Here is an 18,190-nt window from a genome sequence, read left to right on the forward strand (position 1 = left end):
GGGGAAGGCCGAGCGCCTAGTGCGCAAACGCAGATCAGAGCCGCGCCGCGTGCAGCTGGGCGCCACCGCCATACGCAAGCGCAGTGGCGCGGCAAGCCGACCCCACTCTGTCAACAGGGCTGCCGCCCGGGCAGGGCTCCAAGCTCCGCCCACCGCCTGATGGACGACTCGGGCAGCGAGTGACAGCGCGGCTGAGCGGAGCGGAGGCGGGCGCTGGGGCGGCTGGTACCGGGTTGTCATGGGCAAGGTGATGCCCTAGGGGCTGGGTAGGGTAAGCTGAGAAGCGTCTCTACAGCCTGATGCACGGTTGACAGTGGGGAGGGTGATGGCGCATCCTCGGCTGCCGGCCGGAAAGGGGCGGCTGGCTCTGCTCCCGGCGCTGGCCTCAGGAAGAGCGGCCGCCTCATGTCACAGAGCGGGACAAGGCTCGGAATGGGGCTGAGCCGTTTGCGGTGCCGGGGAGGTGATCTGGGTGAGATGCAGGCAGCATTGTCCCTGTGCAGATGTGCATCTTTCCACACTACCAGGGTTTAGCTGCGTAACTCTCGAGGTTCCCTCCCTCCGTGCTTTTCAGGACATTCGTTGAGGGACAATGTTTTCTAGCGGCCTTCACGCGAGAAGCTATTGTGTGTATGAAGGTACGAAGCACTTCAGTGCTCCTCTGTTATCTTCAAGCTGGAGAAGACAATCAGTAGTATTTTTCCAGTATGTGGCTACAAGCAGTCTTCTTCACACTTGAGACACCAAACATATTCACTGTTTTCTGGTAACTTGCTTCTGCAGATACCAGTCTCTTCCCAATAGTCAGTCCCACTGGAATGGGGTGCTTTGCTATGTTTGCCAAATTGCTTGACCTTTGTTTCATTTTACCAGACTGACCCACACCAACAGATGAATTGCTAGAGATATAAGAATAAAGCATATATATGTATACTTGCCACAAGATGTGGGCAGAACTAGATGTTAACACTTCAGGCAATCAAGTCTATTCAGTATTTTAGTAAGGGCTTGAAAGAGAGAATGAAAGCTAGGTTTCTAAAATTGGCAGATTACACCAAACTGGCTAAAACCACTGGCAGGTGGAAGAAGGAATTCAGAATCATCTTATATTGATCCATATAAGAAACAATCTAAGATCAAGGTGAACTTTAATGACAGACAAAGTACTATGTTTTGGAATTTGAAATCAAGTATATGAGTTGAAAGTAGCTAAAAATCGGAAAGTGATCACATGTGGACAGCAAATCAAAACTAAATGTCTATTAGCAGCAACATGCTGCCACAGAGTAAGTAAATCTAATTCTAGGCCATTGAAAGCGGCATTGCCTATAAAACCTGGAAGACAATCATTTCACTTTACTTGGCACAGTCAGAAGCACTGATGGAGTACAGGATGATGGGGTTAATTTTGGGACTCTTCAACAAAGACATGGACAAATTTGACATAGCCTAGAAGAGAGTATGAGGAATGATGAGAGGTTTATGGAATATGAGCTAGGTGAGAATGTAAACAGAAATTATTTAGCTCTTCTGCAGTAACTGTCCTTATGCAGCTTCTGCATTTCACCTGGAAATTATGAACTTTTTTTCCCACTTCTGTTGATGTAATATATACATATTTCAACATCACTGACTACAGTATACATCATAACTGAATGGGATTGATTCTGTCCACATGCAAAACCCTGGAAAAGCTCTGTTATAGTCAAGTATTGTGAATAAACTGGTTTTTTTTACTTCCTCAATCTTTAGTAGTAGTAAGCACATACCTAAGTAAAACACCAAGGCTGGGCACACAACTTAAGTTCACAGTCCATGACTGCTTGATCATACAGCACATTAATGATATTTCATAACACAGTGTAATATGTAATCTTATATAGTTTATTTACTATCATGCAGTTTGTTTTATTCATCATCAGAAACTGTTGTCTCTGATCTCCTCAGAAGCCTTTGCAACAAGCTAAACTGAGCCAACTTCAGAACTTCTGATGAGGTAAAATGTGTAAATGATTTGCAAAAAGGGTGATAAATGCGTGATAGCAAAACACATATTCACTACTCACTCATCATTCCCTTTATAGAAGTTGGTAGTTCGCATTATGGCTTTTTGAGGACTGTTTTAAAGAAAATAAAGCCAAGGTTGTGCATTTGTGTGAATATGAATGCTTGATTGCTCAACTGATCTATCCATCTGCCTGCTCATCTGACATGTGAGGGTAAGGTTGAGGCACACAGTAATTCCCTACTGCAAGAATTTAATGCATGTAACTATTTTAAGTAAATGTCACATGCTCGGGTTCATGATGAAGATCAGTTTGCAGTAACTTTCTCTTGTTTCTTCAGCCTGACTTCCAACTTATGGTAGGCAGAATATTAGTTGCAATATTACATTTCCTCAGTTATTAAACTGAACTGAGCTCAGGGGTTGCAGCCCCAGAGGACACTTCAAAATAGTAGTTTTAGATATTCCATTTCCGACATGAAAGTGAGTTCTGTGCTATGAGAGCAAACAGGAATTGCACTGTGATGAGCAATGAGAAAACTGCTTTCTGCTTATATCTCTCCCACTGCCCCCCAGTGCCAAATTCTGTATGCAGCCCTAGCTTCTTTGTGTCTGCCTGTCAAAGCCCTGAATATGTACTTTTGCCTCCTGAACAATCTCTCTGTCACAGAATACTGACAGGGTAGTAATGTACCAGTCCTATTTTGCCTACCCAAGTTCCCATCCCTTTTCCCCTCATAAACATGTACATACACTTCACAGACATTCCTCTATGGGTTGAAAACAGCTTGGATTTAAGAGCCCATAAGCTTTGTAGATCTGGAAGCATACCCAAGTTAGACTTGTGAAGTCCTGCTTTACGTAACAGGTTCAGGTCCAATTTCATGATAGATTAAGCAATCACTTGCTGGCACTGCTGCAGCAAGAAGTATCCAACTACTCTGCCTGTCCTTGATTCACCTAGAAGTTTCTGGCACTGGTTCACTCAAAGCAGTCATGCTTCTAACCTCACCCTCCTGCTGATTCTCCCAGAAAGAACTTCTTATTGGTACTCATTTTTTTTCCCCACACCCAGCACAACGAGCTGACATTAAGCAAAAAGCCATAAACCTGATCTAAAGTCCCAGTCCTTTGATTTACCCCAGGTCTGTGCTTGGCTTCATGTGCTGGGATCAGTTTATTGACATTTATGTGTCTATTAAAGGGAACAAATTCTTAGAGAAAATATTTCACAACAACATCTATGTTTCAGCTCCATAGAAACTTAAAGCTTCTCACACAATGGGAGCAAGAAAAAAATAGCACAAAATAAAATCTCTTCTAGTCCCTTTTTTGTTTCTGATGTTAAGTAGTAACATAGAAAGGATCCTCCTCCTCACAGAAAAGCCAAAATGAATTAAAAAACCCCACACTTCTGGTGATGAACTTTTTGAAGGTGTGTAAATGAGAGCTCCTCTGTGGTTTGTAGTCTATAACTTGAGCACAAACCATCCGCACTTTCCCTGTCACTGCTGGTAAGGACAGCCTGACAAACATAAATGCAAGATGGAGTGTGGCAGTAATCTGTGCTCCTAAGGTAATGTGCTTCCTGGGGGAGCCTGAGGATCCTTTCCTATATGTTAGCTAAAGAGGAGCCGGGCTTCAGGCCCGCAGGAGGCCTATGTCACAACTGGCACAGCACCCCAGAGCTGGCAGCAGGAGGGCGATGGGTAAGGACTGCACCAGCCCCTTGGAGAAGCAGAAAACACCACAGCTTTCCTCCAGCAGAGAGAAGCTGAGGCCGGTGTCTGGAGCTGATGGCTTTCTTCCTGAGCAGTTAAAATAAATACAGCCTGTATTGCACTGGGAGTGGGACAGGATGTGAATAGAGCAGCTGGATTTCAAAATTGGCTGTGAGTACACACTGAAGTTTCAATGTTTTTTTGGATTTTCTGGCTCACCAAAATCTTATGAAAGTTTAACAAGTCTAATCCTTTTCACAACAGGCTTACAGACAAATATTTTCATTATTGCTATGACAGAAACACACAGTGCAGTGGTGCTATGTGAAATACATGAAAATTCTCTAGATTTTACATTGTAGCTCCTGATTAATCCACTTAAATGTGAAATAGTTCATGTGCCCTTAATTCCTAGCTGCATAATTTGCAGATCTTGTAACTAGCAACCTTATCAGCATCCATATGCAAATCAAAGATGAGTAAACACTATGAAATGCAAATATTAGGCCTCCGTTCAAGGTTGAGTTCAAGTACTATGCCTCAGTTCAAGGTCCCCAGTCAAGAGCTGAATAGTCCACCAAGCATTGAATTTAAAAAAAATACTGTTTTATGGAAATAGGTTTTGTAGACTCACTTTTAAACAATTTATGTGTAACACATGATTGCATATATTCCAAAATGTGCGATTAGACAGTATCTTAACAGTGATTCTTCGATTGCAGGGCAGTTGTAAAACATACTTTTGTTAAGGAAGTCTGTATTTGAACAGCAAATTGTGAGAAAGCATAAGTAACAACGCGACTTTTTCACGTCTGTTTATAGTTAAACAATTCTGTGCGACTGTAACCGGGTGTGTAGAGGCAGCGGTAAGTTTTAATGACGTTGGTAATCCCAGACACACCGAGCAGGAGCTGTCTAAGCATCACAGCGCTGCACACCGGCGGACGCAGCCCGCCGCTGAGGGAAGCTGACGTGAGCCTCTCAAGGGCCATGTCACCCCCCCGCACGGCTGGTTGGTGGGTGGGTGCCAAGGGGCCTTTCTGAGCCACTTGCATCGCCGAGGGCTCTTACCGGCTGTTCCGGTACCTGTTCCCCGCTGCCCGCAGCTCTTCCTGCGGGGGTGGGGGCCCCAGCACGGCCCAAAGCGGCCGGGACCGTCCCTCAGCCGGCGCTGCCCCCGCCCCTCCCCAGTCACGCGCAGTGCGGGGCCAGCCTGGGGGGACTGGGGGCTGCTCGCACAAGCCCATTTATAGCCGTGCGCGGGGCTCGCGCGCCGCCGGGCCAATCAGGAGCGGGGATTCTCCCCCTTCCCCCCTCCCCGGTACTGAGGGAGCAGTCTCGTGACCGAGCGCGCACCGCCCCCGCCGTGCCCGGACGGCCCCTCAGCGGCCATAGGTGGTTGGGCCTGCGCGGCGGGGGCGCGGCTCCGCGCTGGAAGCCGTTAGGCAGCGCGCGGCCGGCGGGCGGGGCAGCCGGCGAGGAGCGGAGCCCGAGATGGCGCGGAGCGGCCGGTCGCTCGGCAGGGCGCTGGCAGGAGGGCTCGCTGCCGCCCCGCCGCCACCGCGCCCGGCCGCTGTCAGGTACGCGGGGCGAGGCGCAGTGATCTGCGGGGATGACAGCTGGGGTCCCACCTTCGCTCCTCTCACCGCCGCCGCGCCGGTCCCCTCCGCCCGCCGGGTGACCCGCCGTAGCCCCGGGGAGCCGCGGGCAGGGCCGAGCCCGGGGCGAGGCCGCCTGAGGCGCGCGCCCCTCAGCCCGCTCCACAGCGACAGGTCCCGGGCGAGCCCCTGGCCGGCTCGTCCCGCCCAGGGAGCGGGGCAGGAGGGACGCTGGTGGCTTTGGGAAAGGGGAAAGTAGCCCCGGGGCCGCGTTCCGCGGGGAAGGCTGAGGGGCTGCCCTCAGCTGCGGTACCTGTTGGCTCCTTTCAATGCGGCCAGTGCCGATGGAAGCACAGGCGATTACCAGATGGTGAAGTTGCCTCTTTTTTCCGCGAGCCGGTTGCATAACTTTGAGCAATCCGTAACGGAGATGAAAAACTGAGTAAAGCGCCCGGATGTTTTCCCCTTCAGATAATGCAACAAGTTCCTTATCCCCTGATCACATGTAGGGCTGGCTGGAACTACCTGAGAAACAAATACGCTTTGGGGGAAGGGTTGATCTTGTAGCTAAGAGAAAAAGAACAAGCAGACAAGAGAGGGTGCTATTTTAAAACCTTAGAAGAAAAAAAGGTTCTAATGTTATGGCAGTGCCACTGTGTTTCTTTGTTAAATTCGAAGTCCTACTGTCATCCTCATAAACAAGTGAAAAAGTGGAACAGAGGCTGGTTCATGATGTCAAATTTCAAGCATTTGCCATAATTATTATTCTGCAGTGGTAAAATGACAACTTACTTAGACCACCATTTCTCACCGATTATCCTTGGTGGTTTCATCCTTTAGGATGTGTTTGCAGTATTAAAATGGTTCTATCGTGGTAAACACAATTGCTGTTTTTAAAAGTAATTTACTAGAGTCTTGAGGGAAAATCATTTACTGGGATGTTGGGTACAGGGAAGCTCATTAAGTAACTGGTTGCAAACTAAGTTTGAAAATGTTTCTTGTGTAAGGTAGGACCAACTTGCAGCTGGTTTAAAGCAAGTACAAGCTGAATCCAAACCAGCACTATATGACTTGTAGCTTTGAAGCTGGGGAGGCTTTCACATTCTGTACCTGTTGTCAACTCAGTAGACCTCTTAAAGTCCTGAGTAGCAGACTTCAAGAGCTCAGGTGGTAAATTAGGCTCATTCAGACTGAGATGACACTTGTTGGCGACACTCATTTTTGGGGGGATGGGAGCAGCTGTCAACAGAAAACTTGAATCAACTCATGTCTCACAGACCATAAAATGGCCATCTGGGACCACTAACCTGATGGAACTAACAGTTGTGATAACAGTAAACACAATTGCCCTGTTTTCTCTTACAGCTAATTTCAGTCTTTATAGTCAGGAGCTCAAGATCCCTTTGTACAAAAAGAAGTTAATCTTTAGGCTTAACAAAATTTGTGGCTATTAAAAATGATCACTGAATACAGATCATTTACATACATATACCATAGACCAGTAAATGTTTCCTTTCAGGCCATGGAAGTCAGGTGAGACTGTGGTCAGTGCTCAAATGTTTACAGAGAAAGCAGTGAGTGGCAGGAATTGAACAATGCCAGTAAGAGCAGTGTGAGCAGAATATGGTTGGGTCACTGCTGGAGGATAATATGGAGGTGGTCCTTGTGTCTGAATGCTAGTAAGGGCTTGGCTTTTCTTCTGTGGCCTTGATCAGGTTCACAAAAACGTGTGACAGTCCATTGGAATCCACGCTTTTGTGATTTCTTGAAAAAGAGGTGGCTTTCCTGAACTGGAAACAAGCCCAGCATGCTGTCACAGCATCTGTTTTTCTTCAGATAAAATCATAAGAGAGATAAAGCCTCCCCATGTTTGTTAGCATTATAGCCTCTCTTAACCTTGCCTTCCTTGAAAGACAACGTAATTGTGAAAGGGACATCGTGTTACAGCAGCTGAAAGATTACGTGTAGATAATTGTTTTTCAGCCTTGTAACGGAAACAGCTCTAGGAAAACTGCATGAAAAATATACTGGCACAGCATTACAGTAAAAACAAACCAATAATAGAAACCTGGCAGCTAATTTGGACTGTGTACTGTATTTAGTCCTGGATGGAGAAAATAATTTAAATTATCTCTCCAGACTGAAGTCTGGTCTAAACATTTGAACACTTTCTATGAACCTGGTTGGGGCAGCTACAATGTTACTGGCACCCTCCAGCATTTCTATGAAAGCAGTGCTGTTCCTTAACCGTCTTGTCCCATTTGTGTGGAAAAGAACCAAACTATGTCCTCTGTGTCCCTTGAGATACAGCTACAAACATTTGCAGAGTTTGTTGTCTAGACTTTTAAAGTCAACCTATGACTTAATCTTTTTGATACCATACTTCTGTCCCATTATAAGTTTTCACTTGTCAAACATCTCTCTGTATCACAGCTCCTTATTTGTAAAAGGTCTGCACAGATTGTTTCTAATCCGCTGATGATTATTTTCCTCTGAACTCAATACCAATTTATTATTTGTCTGTCTCCTAATACAGTGACCTTATAAACCAATGTGGTCAGGCCCAGATTATTACTGTGTTTCTTTAGAATTCATAGTTACATGGATTTTTAATCAACAGAATAATCATTTTAATTGCTTAAAATTGGCAACTGTAACTCACTAGATTACTTTGGTGATTAATAAAAAATACACCTATCTGTTCACTGTGTTTAAAAAAACCTACCGAAACAACCAGACAAGTGTAATGCTAAGTGGGAAAGGTTGGTTCCATTTTTACTATGTGAATTCAGAAGTATGGTCCTTGATTGTTTAATTAGAGAAAGGACAGAAAAAGACTTAGGTTGCTCTTTAGCTTATGTTTGTAGAATCACTGACAACAAGTAGTGGCATTTTTAGCTTCCTTGTGCCAAAAATCAGAGCCTTTGAGGTAGCATTTTGTGTTTTAACTGACTTGATCTAGGCAAAATCAGTAATTTAGCAAAATAGACCTATTAATCACAGTGGATATTTGTAAGATTTTAGTGTAGATGTTCACAAAGAACACAGAGGTACAATCTCAGAATTACTAGCATTTTTAAAGGTAATTTGTTACATTTTACTTACACTGTCTTTTTGCATGATATACTATGAAAGAAATGTAGAAAGCTAAGTAAACAATGCACTTTCTGAAAGGACTTTCAGAATGAGATTGTCCTTCTAAGAGAAGGATGGCAGCAGAGGGATTGTAGCGGAGTTCAACTTCCTATCTCCAGGTGTAACCTCCTCTTTGCATATTCCAAAAGGGTAAAGTATTGCAGACTGTGTGTTGCTTTTGCTATTAAGGAAGCCTGTTCTGCAAGCTAAGTGCCTATGAGGCTTGTACATGAACTCAGGCTGCCAATGTTTAATGAGGGCCTTTGTATTTTACTCTGCCACTACTTTCCTCGTGACTGGGGTCTATTTTTAGTTTCTCCTAAGGAAAAAAAAGTCCTCCTTGTGTTTTTAATGATCCATGTACTACTACAAGCATTTATTTTTGCTTTTCCATCTGAATCTGACATTTTCTGCAACCTTAAACAACAGATTGTATCACCTGAATGTATTGTTATTTATTTTGCTGACATTAAATGCATCTAAGAACATTTTTACTGTTTCAGGCACTTGGCTTCTTGTGGTATTCTGATGACCAGAATTTCTCCTTCGCGACTGCCTGTAAGGAACCATGCCTTTTCAAGAACCTTCTTCAACATTGCTGCACCTCTAGTAAACAAAAGAAAAGAATATTCAGAAAGAAGAATTATCGGGTTTGTATAGAAGCGTGGAAAGAGACTTCATGTGCTTATTGATTTTGTGTTTGCTGTGGTTAATCCAAAATGCTAGAAGTTAAAGACTGAGCATCCCTGAAGACATGTGCGCCAGTGACTCTGCCAAACTGTAGACTATAAAGGAGTTTTGACTTTTAGAATTTATAGAAATCAGGCTTTTCCAGTCTGAAACTGAGTATAAAAAACCCCATGAACTCAAACCCCTTGCCTCACAGAAATAAACTGCAGAAATAATCCTTCTATTCCATGACAAAATGAAAACAACCTTGAAAGGGGAAGAGTATACTATTGATTTAATCTGGTGAAATGGGAACAAATCACCAAGTGTGAAAACTCTGTTCCCTTCTGTCCCAAATCCATGCCAGTGTTTGCACTTACATTATGTTATACTTCTCACTCCTCGAAATTTTCTTTTATTTGAAAGCAGGAAATTAGTTAGTTGTGTGATGAAGAAACTTAGGCACATAGAAAAAGACTTTGAAATCCTGTTTACCTTAAAGCTAGTGGGAAAATTCCAGCTCATTTAATGAGAATGGGATCTGCCCCCAGTCTTTGATCCACAATAGTATGAACTATTTGCTTAAAAGCATGTTTTTACTATGCTTAACATTCATTTATGTGATAGTTGTTGAACTGCAACAGATTTCCCATATTCACTTAAAATGAACCTTTGTCCAGTACTTACTATTGAGTACTGTTGAATATATGCTTCATTTTAAATGCAGGTGGAGTTAAGCATGTGCTTCGATTATTTTCTGAGTCAGAATTGAAAACTAAAAACCATAACTATGTAATACTTTGCCACATTACAGTAGAATCAACTAAAATGTTGCCACCATATTCTTTCATGTGATTTCAATATCCTACTTGAGCCAGGGCAGCTGGACAAGACGATATCCAGAGCTCCTTTCCAACCTCAGCCATTCTGTGAGGTTTTTCCATTGCATGTATTTTTCTTTTTAATTAAGCTTTTTTTATTTGGTCTAAAATAAGGAAAGCAGTGTTCCTCTATTTAAACCTTATGAAATATAGTACTTCAGTTCTGATATACCTTTTCTTTGTAGCCATGAAGTGTGGATTCTTTATGTGGAATGTCTAAGATTGACCTAAATGAAGACCAGCTGTGCTGGGGAAAGTATTTTTCCCATTTGAAACATATGCATATTTACCTGATAATACAGAAACTAGCAGACACCAGGTTCACTGTTTACTAACTTTACTGCTGGGTGTTCTGTGGCGTTTTGCTTCTTAAAGCAAAGACTTGTACCAGTTTATTACTTTTTTCCCTCTTAATTAGCAAAGGTGCATTTTTAATTTCCAGAAACAGGTGTAGTGTTTGCAGGTGATTCTATGTTCACTTTTCAAGCTGCCTGTGTCACTTACTACCACCTTTGAAACTTTTTAATACTGAATTTGAGGTTAATCTACCTTGTAACTGTAATGTTAATATTTCTGTTTCCAGGTATTCTATGCAGGAAATGTATGAAGTTGTGGCTGTTGTGGAGAATTACAAACTATTTGTTCCTTGGTGTAAAAAATCAGATGTATTAACAAAGCGCTCTGGATACTGCAAAGCACAGTTAGAAATCGGATTCCCTCCTGTAGTAGAGACATATACGTCGGTTGTTACCCTAGTGAGACCTCATTTAGTTAAGGTAACTGTTTTGTTGTGGGGTTTTTTTATTTAGCTGTAACTTTCTGTAACCTTTGAGAATCAAATATTCCAGGAATGTCTTGCTTCAAAACAAAATTTGTAATGGAAGTGCTTTATGTGGCTCAAAATCTGTGTTGCTTTTAAGATTTTAGATTAACTGGGGGGAATTTTAATGTACTTTTATAATATAACCTGGCAAATGGTGGTGGTGAGTTGCATTTTAATTTGCCTTTGCTGCAGAAACTACAACCATTAATAAGAGATGCCATTTTTGTTTGGTTTTGTTATAATTTTTCTCTCTAAATGCAAAATTAATACTGACTTAAAAGTTATCTTTGACTGTAGCTTCTGATGCCTTAGCAAAATTGGTGTCTGTCATTACTTCTGACAATTTTAACTAGTTAATATGAGAACTCTAAGACGGAGCTGAAGAGCTTGTTATTCAGTGTATTGAAGGGAAGACAGAGTAAATTTAAAGACCATGTTTTAGAATTACTCTGTTCAGAAGAGAAGCAGTTGTATTTCTCCTCCTTTCAGCTTTTCAAGAGCAATACTTAAAAGAAAAATATAAAGGCAGAAATTTTAAATGGTGCCCGGATCTTCTAACTGCTTGTTAGACTTACGTGTTCAAATTGGTTTTGGCAAGGAACAGCTCAGAACAGATTCCTTACAGTAAAACTGCCTCTCCCTTCTTGTGGCAGATCTTGATTATTTCTTGGATTAAGTAGTGAAAATACTACAGTTATTGCTGTTCAAGATAATTGTTTAGATATCCTATTTCACTGTTCTTTGTCAGGCTTCCTGTTAAATGACATTGCCTACAACAGAAAATAGGTATAGGTTTAAGTACAGATGAGACATAAGCTTGGAAAGGAATATGTTAAGTGCCTTTACTCAAGGTACTTACTGATTCTGGAAAGAAAAAGTCTCACTTTACTAAGAAAGTTGAGCAGCTACAATGGAAAAATCTGCATTTGACATGCTGACTGCTCTCCCTTTCTACTGTTGCCTGACAAGACTGGACTCTTTTCCTCTCTAATTCACTCAAATGGGGAATTCTTGTCTCAGAAAAGACCACGGAAGCAGTGAAGAAAGCCATTTCTTTAGAATTTTTCCTCCTTGACTTACTAGCCTTTTCTCGGTTGGGATTGTTTCACTTAGTTTACATTATATTCATGTAACTGTATGAACGTTTCTAGAGAAGCAACTACTTTGTTGCTGGGACAGTGAAGTTACTTCACTGGCCTCAGAACGAACTTTGGGCAAAGGCACGTTGCAGGCTGGTCTAGCATAGAGAGCTACTGGTGACAACAAAATGAGCAGTGGAAAAATCACACTGGCAGCAGCAGCTACCAGGGAAACATGGAATGTGTTTGCTGCTTACAAGGTTGGGAGGAAGGGGGACACAGTGGCAATTTTCCTGTTCTTTCTGCCCTTCTGGCAGCTGCAGGAAAAGCAAACCCAGCTCTTTGTGGCCTGTCTTCCCTCCACTCCTCCCCTTTCTGCTGAATAAGTAGCAAGGTACTGCTTCTCATTCCTGCGCAGAAAAATATAGGCATTTTTGTGCAGCTGATTGATTTTGGAGATGGCTTACCTTGCCACGGCTTTCAAAGCATGAGGAATACCTATTTATTATGTGTAGTCTTGTTGGAGCAGAGCTGCTTGTGGTAATAGGAAGAACTTGTAAAAACAAGTTAAAAAGGTAAAGTTACAGAAATTCTCTCTAGAAATTCCAAGCCAATTGAGATTACAGCCTCACAAAATTAGCTGTATGTGCCAAAAGCAAAATCAGTGACAGTAAGGATCCTATTGTCACAAAACTATGAAGCTGACTACAGTGAATACTTTGTTGTTTTGAAGAAGGACTGTATGCAAGCACTCCTTAAATGTTAGGTATGGCTTGCTGGTAACTAAAAGTCAACATATAAGCTGATTATGACCTTGAGTGTATAGTCTTACTGGCTTCATGGTAGCTTTTGATCACAATAGTATCTTGTGACAAGTGATGCTTGGAGTTTGTCTTCAGTGAGGTTTATTTTGATGCTAAGTATTCCTGCATCCTGAGACTACCAGTCCATATATCAGCATATAAAGAAAAAAAGTACAAACAGTTAATATCTGTATCCTTTGCTTAAAGCAGTATTGTTCAAAATTCTGGTATATAGCATTATTCTGATTTTCCATGCATCATGCTAGAGATCTGTTTTATGACTCTGAACAAGAGTTTTTCCTCTCCCTTAAAAGGAATTTAGTAATTTTGCCATAAATGACACTGGGAAAACGTGATCTCATGCTTGCTGTACTATGAGAATAATTTTAACTATCTTGTGACCTTCACTGTCTCACAAAATGCAAACTACAGTAATAGCAATTTGTCACATCTGTGCAAGCCTAATTGTAGCTTCACTTTTTCAACTTTATTTTAGGCATCCTGCACTGATGGGAAACTATTTAATCACTTGGAAACAGTGTGGCGTTTCAGTCCAGGTATCCCTGGTTATCCAAGGACATGTACATTGGATTTTTCAGTAAGTAGTGGCATTCAGATTATCACGTGCTCAGAACAGGGCATCTTCAACTGTGCTTTTTTTTATTGAATGTGTGGGACTCATTCATTTTTGGTTTTATTTAACACAAACCCTGAAACCAAGTTAGTTTTAGTCACTACTAGCCAAAAACTTTTGGAAAGTTTACCATATGGAAACCCCTACAATGTCCTGTACAGATAGCAGTCTTCTGTGAGGAGTCCACATATCATGAAACAGTCTAGGGACTGGGATCTCTCACCCTACAGTTCTGAACATGCTGAAGTTTTTAGTCAAATACAAAGGGAGAAATACTAAACATACTTTGCTATTTCCCCTTTAATTGCTCTATAACCTGAGTGTTCTTGGTACTAGAAAGCAGGTATTCTGTTTGGCCTTCAGTTTGATCCATTTAATTTCCTGGCTTCTAGTTTTACTTTTTGATGTATCTTTACTCTTACACCTTCCTTCTATAATGAAGGTATAACAGATTTTTGCTTGCACCTCTATGAAGGGATATCACAGCAGCTCAAAACTATCCTTCTTTAAATCCAGTACATGATTTAGCCTGTTACTCCTAGACAAGTTGTCTTTCATTCAAGTTATTGCTTTTCCTTTTTTTCTATGTAGTCTGTCATCACATTGTTTTCTCACATTTTATAGTGTTAAGGGTAGGTGTTGCATTGAGCATGTAACTAAACTGGAGTTCAGAACAGGATGCAAAACTGCACAAAAACGGGTTGATCCTGCTGCCCTCTACTGGGATTCTCTGCTTTAAAAATTGTCTTCAGTGAATAAAAACCCCAGCTTTTGGAGTATTTGTAAACTAGCACATTAATCTCCTCAGGTTAGCAACTTCCAGCTTATTTGCAATTCATACAGTTCAACTGTAAAAATTAATTTATAGGCATTCAAAAAAATACATTTCTTATGGGATTTGCCAATGATGTTTGCATCTTACTTGCTTGTGGTATTTTCATTTCTCCAGGCAAATAAGTGTCAGATCCTGCTACTAATCTGTACATGTAAATGTTTGAACTCTGTAATCCAAATATTGAGTCTGTGAGGAAAACTCCCCACACCACCTTTTGACATTTCAGGTCAAAAATTTCAGCTAAGTCAAAACTGGGCTTAATATGAACATTTTCCTTTCTTGGAGAAAAACTACCTCTACTTCTTACCGCTTACCCCATTTCAAGGTGGCAGAAGCAAATGTAGCCAGCTGAGAAGCAGGCTGCCTCAACAAAGCAAGCCCTGACTTACTCTAACCCTTGCTAGTTACTGACCTGCTGTGTTACTTGCCTCTGGGCCTGTGCAGGTAGGGCTGATAAGCATTTCACAACAACCTTCTCAAAACATACTGTGCAATTACAGATACTGAAGAGAAAACTTGGATTTCAAGAATGCTCATTTGCTTTAGAAAACGTAATTTGAGTTTTGGGTTATGCTGGTTCCCACAAGCTACTTTGCTAGCTTGATGCCAGAAGACATACACAAGCAGCAGAGAACTCTAGTTTGGTTTCAGCTCCTAAATGACTTGGTATATAGATTGAAGCCTAACACTATTTTTACCATGTGCAAACTTTGTTTGTACTGTACCTGAAGTTTTTATATAGTAAGTGAATATGATGCCAGATTCCTTATCCCTGGCCTGTACAACTCTACATGCTCTGAACTACAGCTTTCATGCTTTCAAAAGGCATGTTAATTTTACTGATGCTTGAGGTCAGGCAAATTGTAAGTGAAGCTACCCTTGGTGTACAGGCCAAGTGGTTTAATTACTTGTGTGCTCCTGTGTTGCGGTTAATGTGCATTACTCATAAGCTGTTTGAGAGAAGCTACATTTACTCAATTTAGCATTTAATCTGCTGATTTTTCAGGAGTGACAAAAATACTTCAATCTCAGTCCAAAACACATGCTATAGCAGGAGTGATAACATTGCAGAAGAGCAACCTGCTTTTCCTGAAAAGTCTGTAATCATTTTGGGAAGCTTTGCATTCCTAAACAATACCATTCCATGGCTTTAGGGGAACAGTTTTAAACTAGGCTGAAGGCCAGCACAGCACAAAAATGTAATTGAAGACTATTAGACATAAAAATGACCTTTTCTTTTGAGGGTGAAGAGAAAAGGCAGCTCCCTGCACGCCGGCCTTAACAGTTAACTGCTGCACTAGCTTCAGTTAAATTGCAAGATTCAGTAGCTAGAAGAAAATGCAGAAGTTCTAGTGCTGTAGTAAGAGGCCCAAGGGTGCAGCATAGAGAACTTAACTGGTATGGCTATAGGCTGACATTGCCTGCCTGTGTCAGGACAGTGTGTTTTGGCACACAAAATTAAATTTGTATCTTGTTTGAACATACCATAACTACAGCTACCGTGATGGAAAGACTGATTTAAAATGCTGGTAGTTCACAGGTACCTATATCGAGTTAGGTTTAAATGCCTCTTAGGTTTGCACCAGCTTACCTGTAAGTCTGCTGCCATGACATGCAGGACTTTCTTCAACTTGTGGCCCCCAGGTGAATCCTGTGTGCAAAGTAACTGAGTTATTCTTTGTCAATAAGATTTCAATATCCTGATTGTGATGCATCATTTGTTAAGTAAAATAGAGTTTAGATAAATGGAAATGATTACTTCAAAAAACTGAAAGATTTTAGTTGAAGAGCTTGGGGAGACAGTCCTCTGACAAAGGAATAAGGCTTTTCTTTGCAGACACACTCACCTATAGCTCTGCTTTAACTGTTCTTTCTCATGCAGCTTGCAGACTAACTGGAAATGCTTTAATAAAGTTGTCTTTTTGTAACAGCATTTTATCACAATGGTAGACATAGAAAATTCTTCTCTATTTTCTTAAACAGGTTTCTTTTGAATTTCGTTCACTTCTGCACTCAAAACTCGCTACACTCTTTTTTGATGAAGTGATAAAGCAGATGGTAGCTGCCTTTGAAAGAAGAGCATCCAAGCTCCACGGTCCAGAAACAAGCATACCTCGGGAGCTAATGCTCCATGAAGTTCATCAGACGTAAAGGGAACTGCAAGAAACCTCCATTACAAACTTGTCTGTACACTTCATTTGTTCAAGAGGTGCCGTGCTCCTCCTTTGGGGCATCTATTTCATACCTGAGCTTTGTGTGTGATTTTATACTGTACAAACCACACCGGTTCAGCCAGATGTATGTAGAATGTTCAAGCCACAATTGGGGCAAACTTAAAGCCTTATCAACAACAGACACTTGGCAGCTTCTGTAACAAAAGGTGTCACAGGCTGCCATTTATTAACTTATCAAACAGTTTGTGTAATCACAGCCTAAGTTCTGCCTTATCTAAGTTTATGGGAGGATTTTTTTTCAGCTTCGTAATATATGAACTCAAATGTAAGTTATTGTTAGCATAAATGTAACTTAACAGCATCAACTCGGCCAACTCTGCCTCAGCGAAGGGAAGTGGGCATTCTGGGTTTGCAGAGCATTAAACAGTCTGTCAACCATGGAGTAGCAGGTGCTTGTCAGCCAAGGGAGAGACAAGGGTTAAGTCAGGAGTCTCCAGCTGCTGCTTAACTGTGACCAATAACTGCTATAGAAAGAACACCACAACCTGAACACTCTTGATTTTTCCAGTAATTAAACATTAAGGGGTACACATAATGTGAGGGGTGCCATAAATCAAGTGCAGTTATTGCAGTGGTAGCCAGTGGTTTGTAGCTGTCGAGGCTCCAGCTACCACTGAACATGTAGTACATTTGGCAGGTGGAACTTGTGGACCTGCAACTTTCACTGTCACGCACTGGGGTTGGGATCTAAGGTAATCACTTCCCAGTTCCAACCCAACTTGAAACCAAGTGAGCAGTACAGCTGTGCGAGCTAGGGCACAGATAACACAGTATTCTGTACCACAGAGCTCTCCTTCCTGGACGGAGGGAACAAGATGTCTTCCACTTACTGCAAGATAAGCATGCCCAAGGCCAGTTGTCACTACAAGCCATACAACAGGGCTGAATCTTAGTTCTGTGGGTTTTTTTTCAGTACCATACTACCATTTGTCAGTCCATTACAACAGTAAAAGCTGTCTTGATTAGAAAAGATGTATCTTTAGCAATTCTATTCCCGATGTTCTTTTTAATCCCTGAAGGGACGTAAGTGAATAACCTATGTGCTGCCTTGCATTACCCAGTTTCCTTACCAAGATTAGGTGAAGCTTCTGGTCCTTTCTCCAGTGTCTGGAATCCATGTGGCTCCTACAGACTGGTGTATTAAATGACATGGAAGGTATTCTTCAGGACAGCCAGCCCCAGAGCAGTTCCAGACCACTTTTCCAGAAGGAACAATTGACATTTCACACGTCCCATCTGTGAAGGATAGCTCTTACTAAAGGTAGGAAGATGGACTGAGAGGTCAGGTTTATAGCACTGAGAAGTTGTGAGGTGATGCTGGTTGTTCAGACAATGAGAGATGAACATAAGACAAATTTGGGAATCCTGTTGTTTGAGAAGTTCAGAAAGCAGAGGTGACTACACATCTATGTTAAAAGATGTGGCAGGTCAGCACGTGGCAAACAAAGCCATTATGTAAGGGAAAGTAGCATTCAGTGCAAAGTCATTCAAACTGAATCCTTGAGCCCATTATCAGGAAGCTGAGATGACACTGAAAGGCTCAAGGCAGGAAATAACCACGTATTACACTTCAGCAAGAGAAGTATTTAAAAACCCACAGCTCCTTCTTAGCAGAGGACTTACCTCTTCCATATCCTGAGGGCGCTTGGCCTCCCCAGTTATACACTGGACTGCCCATTCTAGCACCCGAAACAAGCAGTACAGACGGCAAAATAAAGTCAGTGCACGGGCCTGATTTTCAGAGCATTGTTTAATATTTCAAAGAACTGTAGT

General features: G+C 41.9%; 1 protein-coding gene across 1 annotated transcript; it reads left to right on the forward strand.

Annotated features, from left to right (window-relative positions):
• The first annotated feature begins 5,194 nt into the window (after window positions 1-5,194).
• On the forward strand, window positions 5,195-18,161 carry COQ10B (coenzyme Q10B). The gene is made up of 5 exons (XM_034065139.1): window positions 5,195-5,306; window positions 8,963-9,109; window positions 10,593-10,785; window positions 13,211-13,312; window positions 16,167-18,161. Exons 1-5 carry the CDS (start codon window positions 5,221-5,223, stop codon window positions 16,332-16,334), a joined length of 696 nt encoding a protein of 231 aa, XP_033921030.1. The 5' UTR covers window positions 5,195-5,220; the 3' UTR covers window positions 16,335-18,161.
• The last annotated feature ends 29 nt before the right edge of the window (window positions 18,162-18,190 follow it).

The sequence above is a fragment of the Melopsittacus undulatus genome, chromosome 8 (assembly GCF_012275295.1).
Source record: "Melopsittacus undulatus isolate bMelUnd1 chromosome 8, bMelUnd1.mat.Z, whole genome shotgun sequence".
Lineage (NCBI taxonomy): Eukaryota > Metazoa > Chordata > Aves > Psittaciformes > Psittaculidae > Melopsittacus > Melopsittacus undulatus.

Bases quoted from the DNA above. Each gene is read 5' to 3' on its own strand.
- COQ10B (XM_034065139.1), top strand. From the start codon at position 5,221: ATGGCGCGGAGCGGCCGGTCGCTCGGCAGGGCGCTGGCAGGAGGGCTC. The intron at 9,110-10,592 runs GTTTGTATAGAA...TTCTGTTTCCAG, and splicing joins TCAGAAAGAAGAATTATCGG to GTATTCTATGCAGGAAATGT. The intron at 13,313-16,166 runs GTAAGTAGTGGC...TTTCTTAAACAG, and splicing joins CATGTACATTGGATTTTTCA to GTTTCTTTTGAATTTCGTTC.